General features: G+C 33.4%; 1 protein-coding gene across 6 annotated transcripts in view; it reads left to right on the top strand.

Moving 5' to 3' along the window:
- LRCH2 (leucine rich repeats and calponin homology domain containing 2) overlaps positions 1–17,445 on the top strand; it is a gene marked incomplete at both ends in the record, with an annotated part of 91,726 nt that overhangs the window by 42,139 nt on the left and 32,142 nt on the right. For 2 of the 6 annotated variants that reach the window (XM_082681530.1, XM_082681532.1), the window contains 8 exons: positions 3,429–3,562; positions 7,622–7,709; positions 8,009–8,120; positions 8,325–8,422; positions 8,519–8,577; positions 10,223–10,330; positions 14,108–14,185; positions 16,009–16,074. In XM_082681530.1, the coding sequence (XP_082537656.1) occupies positions 3,429–3,562; positions 7,622–7,709; positions 8,009–8,120; positions 8,325–8,422; positions 8,519–8,577; positions 10,223–10,330; positions 14,108–14,185; positions 16,009–16,074 (743 nt within the window). The remainder of the gene's footprint in view (positions 1–3,428; positions 3,563–7,621; positions 7,710–8,008; positions 8,121–8,324; positions 8,423–8,518; positions 8,578–10,222; positions 10,331–14,107; positions 14,186–16,008; positions 16,075–17,445) is intronic. The other 4 variants (XM_082681534.1, XM_082681531.1, XM_082681535.1 and 1 more) reach the window with 2 other exon arrangements.

Below are 17,445 nucleotides of genomic sequence, written 5' to 3'. Positions count from 1 at the left end.
GAGTAGGGGTGAGACCCCATACTGGAAACAGTGAATGCTTACATACTGAATGCTGGGACTCTCCAGTAGATGTCTCTTGCTTGGCTCCCAGAATACTTGCAGCCTCTCTTATATATATCAGGCAGAGTTGGTGGATTTCTCTCTTGGTAAACTGACTGAACTAGGAGAAAAGACCTATAGATATACTGATCGTTGGCAGGCCCCTGAAGAAGTGTGCAGTCACTGTCTGAAATCTAGACAGTGAGGCTCACCGTTGATAAACTTCTCCCTCATACATAGAGCTTCCATTTGGCTTCTTATTGTTTCACTTTGAAAATGAACAGACAGCAATGGATCACTAGATATTGCAGAAATAATTTCTAACATGAAAGACCAAAAACACTGAAAGGCTTCCATTGAAACAAAATGGGTCACATTCATAGCGGTGGTAATCAGAATGACTTCTCAGCAGCAGCATGGGAAGCTAGAAGATGTTAGAATGATGCCTTCAAAGACTGAGGAAATATCTCCAACTTTATAAAGTCAAACTATCAGTTAAATGTAAGATAGAAAAAAGTTTCAAACATGAAAGATCTCAGAAATTTTAGCTCTCCTGCACCCTTTACTAGGAAGCTAGCAGAGGATATACTATATCAAAATGAGGGAGTAAATTAAGAAAGAATTCATGTCCAAGATAAACAGGTATGCATAGACCTAGAGAGCAACAAGTCAGTTTGGAATAGGGGGGTTGTCTCCAAAAAGAAAATAGAAAAAGAAGAAAGAAATTGATACCTGACTTGATGTGTTTGTCAATATGGAGCGATGTTTTACAGTTCTGTCAGAGTCAGGAATGAATTAGTAATAGGCATACAGAAAATTATGCAGAGGAAAAAAATGGGACAAGTAGTCATTTTAGGGAAAAAAAAACTTACAGGAGAAAGGAAGTGTAATCTAACTAACCTGTGTAGCTCATCTGTGAATATTTTCTTGGTCATAATATTGTACATACTGGATTTTGATTTAATGAAAAATTGTGACATAGTTATAATAATAGCAGAGATTTATATGGCACTTACCATGCTCCAGGCACTGTTGAAAATGCTTTACATGCATTAATTCATTTCTTATAGCAACCCTATAAAACAGGTACTGTCATTATACCTCATTTTATATAGGAGGAAACAGAGGCATAGATGTTTAGTGACTTGTCCAAGGTCACACGGCTAGCATATGGTGGAGCCTGGTTTCAGACCAAGGTAGTCTGACTCCAGAATCCATGCTCTAACCACTATGTTATGCTTCTGAAGAGGGAGGAAGTATGTTTATATGAGTTGGTAGGGATTGGGGATGGGAGGAAGGTGGTTTGATGATATGTGATAGTGGTGGTGATCTTGTGGAGACAGCAGTGAGCGATGGCTTGAAGTGAGATCTTAATTCCCTGCCCAGGAATTGAACCTGGGTAGACTGGGTGAAAACCAGGAATCCTAGCCACTAGACCACAAGGGGCTAGAGGCTAGAAACAAAGTTTCCCTGGCTCTTGCCACGTTTGAAAGCAAGAATGTTTCAAGGAGGCAAAAACTGTAAAAACAGGTACAAAGTTTAGAGACACAGCACAAGTGGGAGAGCACACAGAGAAACTGTTAAGACAGAAGCAAAGCTGAGATACACACCTGGAGAGAAAGGGTGTGGGCGTCCTCCTTAATGAGCAGGAGGGCACCAGAGAGGTGATTCAAATCACTTATATAGGGCAGTTCTTCCGGGTTTCCTCTGGCCAATCATCTCACTTTGCCTGGCTCTGAGTCCATATTTGGTTTAACTCAGGGTCCTCTCCTGTGTGCGCATGCCTCTTTCAGCCAGATGGATTCCAGTGCAAGGATTTCTGGGAAGTTAACCAAACATATTATGGTCTGGCGCCCCCTCCCTTCTCTGACCTCTGAGGAACCTTTCTGCGCATGTGTAGTTGGGGAGGTCTCCTTGACCTCAAGAATGAGAAATACATGGTCTCTTTATCTTTCATCCAAGCAGGACTCAGCTCCTCCTTGCTCCTGCCATTATCTTTATCTTGGGATATCTGTCCACAGGGGACAGGCTCCAGCTGCTCAGCCAGGAGCCCATCTATCTCATGCCTCAGTGGTAGTGGTAACATAAGGAATCTAAGTCCTCATCTTCCTTAGTAAGACCTCAATAAATAAAATATATAATTGAAAAATAAAAAAATAGCATTAGACCCATGTTATTTATAAATATGAAGGTAAAAAGCAGAAACCAACTGAAAGAGTTGAATGTGAGGACTGGGTCTTAGAGATTGAAAGGGGTGGAATGGGGGATTAAGTTTTTGTTATCAGTTTTGTAATTCACTTTGATTTTTAAAACTATGTACATGAATTATTATGATATAAATTAAATTTACAAAAGAAAGTAATTTGCCATCATTTAATTTGGAAATAGATAATTTTTAAAAATAATTTGGACAGATAATAGGATACATTTTAATTGGTAGTGTATTTATATTCTAATAGCTCAGATGTTTTAAATTTTCCTCTTAAATGAAGTTTTTCAGTGGTCAGGTCAGATCTGGTATCTATTAGGTTTATCCTTTCTACGTGGAATGATAATTACATTTTAATGTACTTTTCTTACTGTTTTCTTTGTTCATTGTTTTGTGTGTTGCTAGGTTATGTGTGCCCATAAAACAAAACATTTTTTATTCTAATTTTTGAGAAATATTTATTCGATAACACTTATGGTGACTGTAGTTAACCTTTGTAAAGCTGACTTACTGTTTCCCTACTGTGCATTGTCTATCTTTTTTATATAGAATATTTTCTTTCACATAGTATTTTTCCCTTCATTATTCCTTTTCTTTATCACCAATGAAAATAACTTTTCAGGATATTGTCTTAGTTGAATTGACCATTTAAAGCTTTATTTTATTCTAACTGGCCTACCGTCACACCTTTCAACAAATTCATTTTTCCTATATTTACATTCTTTTGATTAGCTTTCTTCCAGTGTTTAGCCCAAATGACTTAGTGATTCTGATGAGATTACTTTAAAGAATTACATGGATTATTATTTTCTGTTCTCACCACTACAATGAATATATTTCTTTTCATTTTTTTCGAATAAAGGCAACTTTCATGAATTATAAATTTTATATTGTTTAGTGGTTTGTACATTGTGCTTTTAACAAAAAACCCAGTGAAATACAGAAAAATTAACTTATTTTTTCTAATAAGAACAGAGACCGCAATAGAATTTTAGTTGGTATCAGTGTTGTCAGATTTTTTTCACCTAGTGTCAGAAGTACAAATTATTTAAATATGCAAAGTATCTCTCATGATTGTTATGTCTCCGAATAATTTGAGATTATTAAAATTTATCAATAAATTGGTAGATGACATTTATATTTGGACCTATATAATTAAATCTTTATTATTTACTGACAGATATGTTTAAAAGGTAAAGTACACATATTTAAATACTTAAATATCCAAGCATGTTGCAGAATGGATAAGAAACCAGATTCTCTGGATCTTCCATCATTGAGTAAAAGAATGCCCTCCCAACCTCTCACAGACAGGTAATGTAATATTCTGACAGTCTCATTTCATGATGATTGTGTCTTCTTTCTATATAAAAGATATTTATTAATCTCAGGTATACTGAATATACTTAGACTGATTGGCCCAGTGTTAAATAATTGGCTGAAGTGAAATATCACCATCATAGAATGAACTTTTGGTATACTAGAATACATTTGGAATTTTCTCAAAAATTTATTATTAAAGCTTTTAGTAGTAAAATGTAAAGATTTGACATTATAGTACAGAAACACTAATTTCTCAGCACTTGACAACTGTCAATTTACTCCTGTGATCACTCTGTTGTACGTTTCAAATAACAAGTAGAATTTGACTTTGAACTGAGGTTAGTGGAAGAGCAAGACATTTCGGGATACCTTTCACCTTCATATTCTTTATGTCTGGATCAAAGTTGAGTTACCATTGATGTTCTCTATGATATTGGTGTTTTTCTACTCATGAGATTTTGAAATATTAGATTTGATATTTTGTTTTTAATTCATCCTTTCGAGATGTAGATTGGTCTGAACAATTTTATGAAAACATAATTCCGTCTAGTAGCATGGAAAATAATTTGGAGTTGGATGAGAGTATATTGTTGTTAACAGTGCAAGTTCTTGAATTCACAAATAGGACTTTTTCTTGAATATTTTTGTTGCCTCAGTAGAATTAAATATCAGAACATTAAATTTAGTTCGCAAAGATTATTTTGTTTAATATTATAAAAGATAGTAGACCAAACAATTCTATAAAAATTAGAATTAATTCATATACTAATCTCTATTAGTATGCTTTATATTTATTTAAAAATTACTTTAGTAACAGCATTCATTGTATTAGTCATTTATTTATTTTAAAAATATCAGTTGGGGCTTCCCTGGTGGTGCAGTGGTTGAGAGTCCGCCTGCCGATGCAGGGGACACAGGTTCGTGCCCCGGTCCGGGAAGATCCCACATGCCGCGGAGCGGCTGGGCCCGTGAGCCATAGCCGTTTGAGCCTGCGTGTCCGGAGCCTGTGCTCTGCAACGGGAGAGGCCATAACAGTGAGAAGCCCGCGTACCGCAAAAATAAATAAATAAATAAATAAATAAATAAATAAATAAATAAAAATATCAGTTGAATGCCTACCGGCAGGTTCAGGGTATGTTTTATTTAATTATATACACATTGGCCTTGGCTCTCATGAAGCTCACATTCTAGTGGAGGATGTCAGTCGGTAAATAAAGCAAGAACACACACACACACATATAATTTCAAATTGTGGTGACTGCTTTGAAAGAAAGGAACAGGTTTCAGGAGTGTGGTCAGGGAATGTCTCTGAGAAGGTGAGGTTTTAAGTCAAGACGTGGAAGGAGAAAAGCAAGCTAGCTGTGGCAAGAGTGGGGGGAAGAGCATTTCAGGCAGAAATAATGCCATGTGCAAAGGCGTTAAGTTAGGAAGAAAGTTGCTGTGTTAAAAAGCTGAAAGGAGGCAAGCATTGTGGTACAAGTTGATTTTGGAGAGGTAGTCAGGGCTGAAGTCATGTGGGGGCTTTGGAGGCTGTGGTAAGGAGTTTGAATTTTATTTAAAGTACAGTGGGAAGTCATTGGACAGTTATAAACAGGAGAATAACATGATCTGAATTATGTTAAAAAAAAACTATTTTGGCTCTTACAGAGAGAATACATTGGAAGTATACAAGAGTAGAAGTACAGGGACTAGTTAGGTTGTTGTGGTACTGCCAAGAGATCAAGGGGTCTTGAATAGGGTTATTGCAGTAGAGATTAAAAGGAGTGGACAGAATTGAGATATATTTTGGAGATGTTCTCTAGCAGTGCCGTCCAATAGAAAGGCAATGTGAGCCACGTAAGTAATTTTAAATTTTCTTGTAGCCCACTTAAAAGTAATAAGCAGGTGAAATTAATTTTAATAATGTATGTTACTTAACCCAATATATCATGTCATTTCAACTTATAATTAAATGTAAAAAATTAGTAAGTTATTTCACATTCTTTTTCTTCCTTTTGAATCTTTGAAATCTAGTATGTATTTTACATTTATAGCATGTCTCAATTTGGACTAGTCACATTTCAGATGCTCAATAGCCATATATGACTGGTGGCTACTGTATTGGACAGTGCAGGTCAATAGAGTTTATTTATGAGTTGGCTTTTGAGTGTGCTTATCTCTCACTCACAGTTCTCGTACTTTGAGTTTCACACTCATGTTCTTGGCTATATGGTTCTTACTACTTTCTGTGCCTTGACTATTTTGTAAACTCTTTATTTTACATAGGCATTACAGTAGCTATACTTATCATCAGCTTTTGGAGTCAGACATAATATGCCTGTGAAGCTCTTCTCCGACCCTTAATAACTGTATGTCCTTGTGTCATGATATCTCTGGTTCTCAGCTTTATTATATATGAAAAGGGAAATAACCATATGGATGCTGTCAGGATTAAATGAAATAATGTATGTAGAGTACTTAACACAATGTCTTATCCATAATAATTCCTCAACAAATAGCTTATTATTATCATTATCGTCTATTACGAATACACCAATGTATTTTAGTATAGTACATGGATGTATTATTGTGCAGTGCAGTCAGATGGATTTCAGTTCTAATCATGGTTTAACCTCTCTCTTAATTCCTCTGTGGGCTGTGTAAATTATTTAATCTCTCTGAGCCTGTTTCTTTATTTAAAATGTTAGCAATACACACTTCATAAGCTTGTTGTGAGAATTAAATGTGTGCTTGGCAACTAGTTCAATGGATAATATTCAGTAAATGTCATAATTTTTCCCCTTGGGAAGTTAACTTTTATAAGCTGTATTATCTTCATTTGTAAAAAGAAATAATGTGTAAATTGTATAATGTAAGGATTATAAATAAAATATGTGTACCTGGCATAGTATCTAACACAATGTAGACACTTAACAAATGCTAGCAATTGTTGCCTCTTTTCATCCTTCAAGATTCATCTCAAATGCCACTTTCTTGGATGAGGCCTTTCCTAACCTTACCAAGGAGAATTAGTTAATCTCTCTTTTCTCACAGCACTTTATATTTACCTTTGTCATATTCTTCAAAACATATAAACATACTCCCTTCCCCTCTGGGCTGAGAGCCCGTTGAAGCCAAACATTTTAAAATTCATCTCATCTCAGGTGTTCAGCATAGTGCCTTGACACTTGGTAATTGCTTCCCTAAGTTTGTTGATATACTTTTGAAAAGTATAAAATGAGTATTTGGGGAGGGAGTATAGCATAGTGATTAAGATTAGGGACTTTAGTGTTAGATAATCTTGGGAACAAATTTAGACTGCCATTTGCAAGTTGCGTGTCATTGGGCAATTTTTTCAACCCCTCCTGGCCTCACTTTCCTCTTCCATAAAATGAAAAAGCACCACTAACCTGCTAGAGTTTTCACAAGGAATGTATAAGGTATTACCTTTAAAGCACCTAGCCCAATTCTTGGCACATAATCAGTGGTCAGTGTAGAGTGTATAGTAAATTTGCAAATTAAAGTGAAAAATATTTTGCAACCTGGGTGGCATACTGTAATTCAGAAATTTGCAAGGACAGCTCTATCCTCACACCAAAACAGTTGCTTATTCAATGAGTCACAGCCTTTTTTTTGCCTTTTTTCTCTTTTGTTAATTACTAAATGGGCCTTATTTACAAATCTAAAATATATTTTTAAAGATAATGAAGAAAAAACTCTATGAATTAAAGTTAAAAAACATTTCAGCATTCTGTGGTGAAATTTGTCAAACTGATAAAAATAGGTCTTTATCAAGATGATTTTCTAGCAGGGCTGTGCTTTTCTGAATCTCTCAGGAGAAATAATAAGCTATTGTTAAGTTTTTACAACAGAGCACATGAAAGAAAAATATTACATGAGGGACATGAATAAAGTGTTTTGTATGATCTGATATTTTTCTCCTCATGTCTTTAAGGATCCTACATATCAAAAATGTGTAAGACTGTATTATCTAGGGAAATTTTAGGTCAATTATGTATTATCTATTTAAGAAGAAAACCCTAACTGCCCTTAGAATTTGTATTTCCATAGTATGGAAGATTTTTATCCAAATAAAAATCATGGCCCTGACTCTGGAATTGGAAGTGATAACGGAGAGAAACGATTGTCTACAACGGAAGTGAGTCTTCTCTATTGCTGAACTGTTTTATTTTAAAATTTTATTAGAGCTTTGAAATAGACACTTGCACACACTTGATTTCTTTTGCTTAAAAATATGATCATCATGCATTTTATGACTTCAAATGAAAAAAAGACATGCACGTTTTAAAAAGCAGAACAGTAAACCTCATTAATTTTTGGTTTGAAAACTGGAGATTTAAATCAGATGTTCTATACTTAAGATGTGATATTAAAGCAACTTAATCCTTATCATTTGTTTAAAACGCCTCATTTTTACTTTTTGCTTATTCTGTTCAGCCATCAGATGACGACACAATCAGCCTTCATTCTCAAGTCTCAGAATCAAATAGAGAGCAGACATCAAGAAATGACAGTCACTCAGTAGGAAGTAAACCTGATTCTCAGAAAGGTAATTCATATGGTGTCTGCTATTTTTATATCATGTACATAGCTCTTATTAAAAATGAATATTTTATTTAAAATGGCCTTTAAAAAATTATAGTATCTTTGGCCAACTCTTTTATTGGGAAAATGTACTTTTTTCTAAGCACTGCAGTGTCAGAGAATACTGTTTACTATTCATATTTTCTAATAAATATTAATCTATACTTAGACCCGGAGGTGTATGATTTTACTGACCCCAACACAGATGATGTAGCAGTTCCTGAACAGGGAGATGCACCTATTGGATCATTTGTCACTTTCCTTAAGGTAAAGAAAACTTTGAACAAGTATTAATAACATGTTCTCTTTAATCTCACAAAAGCGAACAATACATTTTAAAATGATAACTTTCTTTTATATAAGGGAAAAGAAAAAGGCCCTGAAAAATCTCAGAAAAATGAAGAATTGGGAGATGAAAAAACGTAAGCACACACTAATTCTCAAATTGAAATGTTACTTACTAATACTTGAAATATTCTTTAGATATTTCTACTTGAACGAATATTTTTTTTTGTTCATTTACCTGTTAAGTTCAGATAGTTAATTTGTGAATATTTCATCTGTCTGCATTCCTCAATTAAACTGAGAATTATACTGAACATATAAGTTGAGTGTAGTATATACTCTGTTTTCCCCTATAAGTGTAATTATAATATCACCCATTATTATTACTGAAGAATACTGTACCTTCCCATACATTGCCTCATTTGAGCTATCTAACAACTCTTTAAAACAGATGGTATTGGCATAATTTAACCAATAAGGATACTGAGGCTTGGAGTTTCAAATGTCTGGAACTCAGGTGTTCTGACTCTTGGTCTAATACACTTTCTGTTTCATCAGACTGGTTATGGTAATTTTAAGGGTATTTACTTCTCTATTTTATTAAAATAATTGTACTTTGGATCTTTTCTGTATCATTTATCTTATGAAATGATGGAATATGACCTACCACATTTTTCAGTCACTCCTTCAAGTTACTTCATAGCTGCAGGAAGGAAGGAGCATTTGTTGAATACCTACCATATACCAGGATCTGTGCTATGTGCTTTGCCATGTTTCTTAATCTTCACTAAATCCTGGGGGGTCGATATTGTCCACATTTTTACAGATGAGGAAGGTGAAGCTCGGAGACTGAAGTTTCTTGTCTAGAACTACTTAGCTAGTGTCCACTAGAACCTCGGGTGTGAACCTAGCTCTCTCTCTCTGATCCCCAAGTTTTTCTCTTTTCTCTGCATTGTGCTTCCCCCAAATGACCTCATTGGTAACTTTTTAACAGTCATTAATTAATCATCTCTGGTACCCCATAGGGAGATACAGTGCTTTGTCTTGTACTCTATATTTCATTCATCTCTTACTTTCTCACCTTATCTCATGAGGACAGTTGCCTATACTTGAGTCTCCAGTGGCATGCAAGATATGGTAAAGATACAGAGTCTTAGGCTTGGTACCATTTTTTAAATGAAATACCTTTGGGGTAAAATTACTAGACTTTGGAGGACAATTTTAAAATTTCTTTGTTCTGTTTGAATGATAAAACTATATATTTTAATGAGTGTTTTTTGGCAAATTGCCAGTCTGTCAATCTATTTTGCATTTCTACTACTTAAACATCTTACATAGAGATTTTGAAAATCAAAATGAATAAACTGATAAGAGTAGAGTGGCTTGATAAAATGAGAGATTTTCATAACATTTTCTATCTCTAAAGATAGGCCAAATAGAGCTCTGTGGTCCTTATTACACTCAAGATGGAGAATATGCATTGTTAAATTACTATGGCCATTACACATTTCAGAAATTACAAAATGGTGGTGCAGTTTACCTTTTAGCCATTAATTATATTAATATAACCAGTATGCCACGTTGCCTATTGAGAGGATAGATATGTTTTTATATTCCTTAAATATTCTTTATTTCTTATTTTAACATTTTAAATACAAGGACGTTATAGGGCTTTGGCTTTCACATGCTATTAAAAATAAAAAATGGTTTCTACATTTGGAAGCTGGCATAAAATATCATCTGCCTTACTTTTTGGATAACCATGTTTGTGTCACCTTTCAGACTTGGGAAAGAGCAATTACTTGCCGAGGAAGAAGATGATGGTTTGAAAGAAGTAACGGATTTGAGGAAAATAGCTGCTCAGTTATTGCAGCAAGAGCAGAAGAACAGGTATCTTTTTCAATAATGAAATTTAAGTGGGCAACTTTTATAATCATTAAATCTGAGTATTTAAAGATTATCAAATAAACAGTAAATAATAGGACCATCTTAAGATCTATTTCAAGGGACTAACTACTAAAAGACAATAGGAAATTCTTAGGAGAGAAATAGAAAGTTACATATACAATTAACAGAATACTTTATACTCATCTAGTCATTATATTTAATTATTGCTTTGATATCTCTTTTTTATTCCTGGTGCTAAATAATAATAATTGTTGATATTCACCTTAGCTCACAGTAGCATTAAATATGTTATGAGTATTTTTTTCCAAGTACGTGTCACAAGTATATAGTGTGCTTTTTATCAGATTTTGAGTTACTTGGGATATGTGTAAACTCCTTAAAATTGAACTGAATTATATAATCGTTGATTAAATCAGTGTGACGATTTGAGAGTCACAGGTTCACTTTAGTCTGTTTCTTGGTCAAGGAGCATTTCTCCCTCTGGCTGGGCTTTCTCCAAATGCGTGTTATTGGCAATGAGGAGGACATTGTGTTAATGAGTGTAAAATCAGTGCAGGTCCATTTTTAATACAGAAAAAGTTCTATGTGCTGCTGAGGGTCAGCTTTATTGCCATCTTCATGTACTGAGAGTACTGAATTTATAGTTTTGAAATAATAAAGCAGATCTGAGATTTTTTTCTTTTGAGAAAATTAAAAGAATAATTTTGGTGCACTTAACATGGATAACTACTAAGCATTTTACTTATTCAAAGCAATAAATGTTTATGGATCACATGACCATGTTTTGGGAAGCTTAAAAAAGTATACTGGCATTTCAAAGATGCTTTGAAAAATAATTACTATTAAAACTTATTCAATGACAGATGTGTGGTTTTAGGGGCCACTATTTTTAAAAAATAATCACTCAGTATCTTTTTTTTGCACTGCTACTGCATTTATAGAATTGAAAACCATACTAGAAAATATCACTCATCTTTATCCCTTCTATATCTATGTCTAATGTATCCTCACTCTCAATTGACATTTTTCTTCTGCCATAACTTTCTGTCACCCTTTTCTGTGAATCTTATCTTCTAATCTTTTCCTATGATTCATTTTTAACTGGGCTTTTTAAAAATTGGCTACTTATGAGGTTGTGTGTGTTTTCCCCCTTCAGTATAATTAAAGTATTGATCTCCCCATTGGTTTAAGAGGTTTGATGAAGCAAGCCACCACCTGCTCTGTGTAGCTTAAAAAATAGTTGAGTTTCTACCTCCTCTACCTGGCAGGTGAAAAAATTGCATTTATCATTATGGACAGAGAATACTGATTTTATAAGAACCCACAACAATATCCATTTCTCTCATTCTGTTAAGAATAGCATTTGAGTGCATAATTTTAGATTTTAACATTGCCACATATAACATTTCTATATTTTCAATTTTCTCCTATTGTTGTATTAGTTTTTCATCTATCCCTCTGACAAATTATTCTTTCTAGCCTAGATACAACATCAAATGATGTTTCATAGGTCTTGTTTTTGTGATAGTTTTGTAATCAGAACAAAACAGTGCCTAGCACTGTACACAGTAGGTACTCAGTAATACTGTTACTGGTTAAATAATTGCTTGAAAATGAGATCAACAAATTTAAAGCTAATAGGAACCATTAATTTAGTTAATTTGTTCTCTCTACATAGTTTCTGTTATTTTTTGAGATTTATACAAAATTAATTCCTCTCTCTCTGAACTGTTTCTCTACTTCATCCTCCTTTTCAGATGTTAGTGCATACAAATATAAGAGCTTTTTGGATTAAATATTAATATGCAGTGACATTAATGTTATAAGTATGTCTAATTTTTGAAGGCATTAAAATTTTATAATATCTGTTCATAAAGTAAGGAGTACATTTTACTTTTAAAATTTGTAATCTGTAGACAATTTAAATTAGATCCCAGAATTTTTTTATGCTGAATCTAGTGTTTTCTCCATTAAATGATCTCATCCTTCCTTCTAAAATATGTTGCTATTGCTTATATGTCTTAGATGTAGATAATTAAAATTTTTTGTTTACTGTTACAATACTAAAATTTGAGTGAGTCCAAAAAGTCAAAAGTAATCTTGTATAAGAATATATGCCTTAGAGGATGTGAGTTTGTATACCTTCTCTGGTTGTAGTTTTTCCCTTTCACACTGTATTGTTTTAGATTCCAACTTTATTAATGAAGAATCTGAAATGCTATTTAAAATTGCAAGTCAACCAGGAGTTGTAAAATTTTTTTAAGTTTTAACATAATCATTGTAATGTTTTTGTTTGTTTATTGTTAGTCTTGATTTAAAATAGTTTATCTGGGGTAAGATTATCTTTGTATATCAGGAAGTACCACTTAAGACTCCTACTTTGACTGTATGCTTACTATTTAACTGCTCTTTAGCTAGCTACTAGTCAAAGGTAAATGCAGTGTTAACTCTCAGCTAAAAGAAGCCATGCGTGTACTCCAAAATTAGAGGCAATTTAAAAATTGCTTATGTTGAGTTTAGTGATGATTTTCTTAGAGCAGCTTTGCCACTTGTTTAGTTTGCACTGTTTTTTAAAATATCTGTGATTCTTAAAGAAGGTTTATACTAGTACTCGGTGGATGAAACTGTCCTAGGAAAGTAACAAGAAGATATCACACAGAATTAATAATCAAAAAGGGTGGGGAAAAGGATCACCAAATAAACCATCAAGTAGATAACTCATAAGTGTTCAAAGTCTGAAGCCTAGTTATTTAGAAGACTGCCCCTTCTTTGTCTGAGATGCATAGATTAAACTACTTTGTATTGACAGTTTATTGTTAAATTTTTAAAAGCTAATCTTTATCCCCTTTGTCAAACTATTGGATTATTTCTACTGGTATTTGAGTGTATTGAAGTCCCCCTGAATCAATGACTTTGTCTATATTAAAATAGCTGTTCCACAAATCATTATTTTATCTCCACAAATCATAATTTTATCTTCACTATAATTTGGGAAGCTAAATAAAAAACTATTGTCTTAAAAAATCATTATTTTAAAATAATGTTGCTCTGTAAATTACTTAGCCAATTCTTCAAATTTCCACCAACTCTACTTATGTATGTTAACATTAGAGAAGTGGCTACTGCTCTTCTTATACTGATTTTCTTATTACATGGCTGATTAAGTAGATGTTTAACTGGCTTCTTAAAATTTGTTTGATTATCATCCTAAAGAAAGGATTATAATACATGCAAGCAATGAATAGCTTCAGTTGACTGGTTCCCATTGCATGTTCATTCCTTCTAACTTATTCTATAGTATTTTCTATTACGTCTTTACTTTTAATAATTATTTTATTAGCTTTTAGGTGTGTCCTGAGAATTTTTACTTACTGTACAAACATGTGCTTCTGAGTGCTATGTGATATAGCTAAATTTAAAAAAGTAATTATGAAAAGCTATATTGAAGTATAATTAATTAAGGATCATGGAAAGCAAAATCAGATTTTGAGCAGTTTATTATTTTGGTTTAGAATTATAGAAATTATGTACATTACCTTTTCATGTGATTTTTTTTTTTCTGATCACGTGAACTCTAATTTGAGGAGCATCATGTTAATCTCTAGCTTGTTATAACTAATCAGGTAGTTCTCTCAACCCTTAAAATCTATCCATTTTTTCTTTTCTGCTTGCTTTACTAATGACTTCCCTATCCTCTCCCAAAACATCTTACTTCTTCCATCTTTTGGTTTGGTTGATGTATGTGAAATGTGAATACAGACGGAGACCTTTATGTTATAGAGCATCATTCAGTGAAAAACTCTTCCAGAGGACCAGAGCAGCAGGACGTGCATCAAGGTATCTAGAGTTTGTGGACGCCTTAAGTATTAAGGGGCCAGGTTGATGCAGCTGAATTATATAGAATTATATAGTCTTTTACTTAAAACTCAGTACTGGTACCTGGATTGGGGAAGTGTCTTAATAATCTAGAAGAGGTATTTAGATAAAACAGACACTTATTTTAACTTTGAGTATCACAGAGTAAAATATTAAATATCAATTATACACAAAATTTTTCATAGGAGAATTTTCAAGTACATAAAATATATTTTATAGGTAAGTAGATCTCAACTTTTTTTCTTTCTGCTCCAATATGACTTATACACATAAATAATCACAACACTAGTGAGTATGGTATGGGGAGAATTCAGAATTTACTGCAGTGAAGGGCACTGTAGTTTGACCTCCCCTTCCCAGGGAATAATTCTGACATTGCCCCCCCGGATATTTCACACTGCTATATCTCCTTTTTAAATTAAGATTTTTTTCTCTTTCAGTTTTATTGAGATACAGTTGACATACAGCGTTGTATAAATTTAAGGTGTTTGGTATAATGATTTGACTTACATACATCATGAAGTGATTATCACAAGCAGTTTAGTGAACATCCATCATCTCATATAGATACAGAACTAAAGAAATAGAAAAAAATTTTTTCCTTGTGAAGAGAACTCTTAGGATTTACTTCCTTTTTTAAAAATCACTCTTTAATGATGTAATTTTTCCTCATAATCTTAGATAATTTATTATCTAAATTCTTCTGCATTTGGGGATTCAGTACAATTTTAGTGCCTGCCCACACAAAGGTGTCAGTAATCTCGAAACTGTTTGGTGCAAAGCTACGCTGCTTTGCTTGTGATAGTTGACCTTTGCCCCTCACTGGGACTTCTTCCTGGTGAGGCTCTACTAGATCTAAGCTAGTGAGGAAACTGGGGTAATGGAAATTGGTTTCTTTATGTTAACCATCTTTCTGGAATTACCCACTTATATTTATTTCTTATGTGTTTTAATAGTTAATATGTAGCTTTAATTTGGAATTTCTTTTCTCCTGTGTATTCTTTTGATAGTTGACATCTGATGATATTATTTTGAATAAAAGGCAGATATTCTACTCCTTATAAAACTAAACTTAAAATTGAAAATTAAGATAACATTTATATCTATAGTAAATGGGTAAATATTAAGAACTCTTAAATATGTTACTTATATTAAAGAAAGATAGTTAATAATTCATTACTTTTGACTTTGAGATTAACACTTAGACTTACATAAAATTATGGACAAATAGTTCTCTCATACAGTGGTTTATCATTCTTTATTTTTCTTTTTTTTTTTGGTTTTCTTCGAATACTGTTTCATTTGGTTATTAAAAGTTTAATAAACTTGTGGAGTTTTTTTTAAAGAATTGAACTTTAGCACTGGCTTTGCATTTTGAATTAAGTTTTATTGACATTAGGCAAAATGATATTACATCAGCATGATCCTGTCATTTGCTATCCTGGGAAAACTAAATCAGTTGTGATGGTACCTAAACAATCTGCATCTCTTTATCTTCTGTCTCAGCCAAAAGTTAGATATGCACAGGGAAATAGCATGGCTTGAAGATATCCAAGCCTTGAGAAAGGGTTTATAAGAGAAGACGCATGGAAGAGTTGGTGAACTTCATTTCTTCATAATAGCCAGTGCGCTTATGAGCATCTGATCTAAATAACATTTAAATATTGTTTTCTAGCAAAGATCTTCATGGACCAGATGCAGTTATTTATGGACATCTTTTATATCATGTATATACACTATTCTCTTTAATATACTATGGAATTAATGTGTTGATTTACTTCTAGGATTCTTAATCATTCAACTTCCGTCACAAGAAACAAGCCAAAACAAACTGTGGAATGTGAAAAGAGGTATAAAAATATCTTAGTACTTATAGTTAATATTTTATAATGAAAGTTGATCCTTTAACAATAATGTTCCTATATGTGGGCTTTAAATGAATAATTGATACCAATTTAATATAACTAGATAATTTAGAGAAGAAATGTGCTTTTATTTTTTAAAGAAATGTGTTATACAGCACAGGTTTAATTGACTTTTGATTTAAACAAATCCAAAAATGCGGATTTGATCTTTTTGTACTCATCCCTGCATTTTGTCTTGATGACAGATTCATTTATCCATTTAGCAAACATATATCGTATTACTGTTACTGTCAAGAATAATGTGTTTCTTCATCACTGATTGCGTTTATTCTCTATGTATTGTTCACTTTTTTCTTTTTTTTAATTAATTTTTATTGGAGTATGGTTGCTTTACACTGTTGTTTTAGCCTCCAAGGCACAACAAAATGAATCAGCCATACACATACAGATATCCCCTCCCTTTTGGACTTCCCTTCCATTTAGGTTACCTCAGTGCATTAGGTAGAGTTCCCTGTGCTATACAGTATGTTCCCATCAGTTGTCTATTTTATACATAGTATCAATAATGTATATTTGTCAATCCCAGTCTCCCAATTCCTCCCACCCCACCCCTTTCCCCCTGGGTATCCATACATTTGTTCTCTACATCTGTGTCTCTATTTCTGCTTTGCAAATAAGATCATCTATACCATATTTCTAGACTCCACATATATGCGTTGCTATACTGTCTTTGCTTTTCTCTTTCTAGCTTCACTCTGTATGACACTCTCTAGGTCCATCCATGTCTCTACAAATGACCCAGTTTTATTCCTTTTTCTGGCTGAGTAATATTCCATTGTGTATATGTACGACATCTTTATTTGTTCATCTGTCGATGGGCATTTAAGTTGCATCCATGACGTGGCTATTGTAAATAGTGTTTCAATGAACATTGGGGTGCATGCGTCTTTTTGAATTATGGTTTTCTCTGGGTATGCCCAGGAGTGGGATTGCTGGATCATATGGTAGTTCTATTTTTAGTCTTTTAAAGAACATCCATACTGTTCACCATAGTGGCTGGCTGTAACAATTCACATTCCCACCAACAGTGCAAGAGGATTCCCTTTTCTCCACACCCTCTCCAGCATTTACTGTAGATTTTTTGATCATGGCCATTCTGACTGGTATGAGGTGATATCTCATTGTAGTTTTGATTTGCATTTCTCTAATGATTAGTGATGTTGAGCATCCTTTCATGTGTTGGTTGGCAATCTGTATATCTTCCTTGGAGAAATGTCTGTTTAGGTCTTCTGTCCATTTTGGGATTGGGTTGTTTGTTTTTTTGATATTGAGCTGCATGAGCTGCTTGTATATTTT

The sequence above is a fragment of the Grampus griseus genome, assembly GCF_964374135.1.
Source record: "Grampus griseus genome assembly, chromosome: X".
NCBI classification, from domain to species: Eukaryota; Metazoa; Chordata; class Mammalia; order Artiodactyla; family Delphinidae; genus Grampus; species Grampus griseus.
This window is presented reverse-complemented; position numbering and strand designations above follow the sequence as displayed.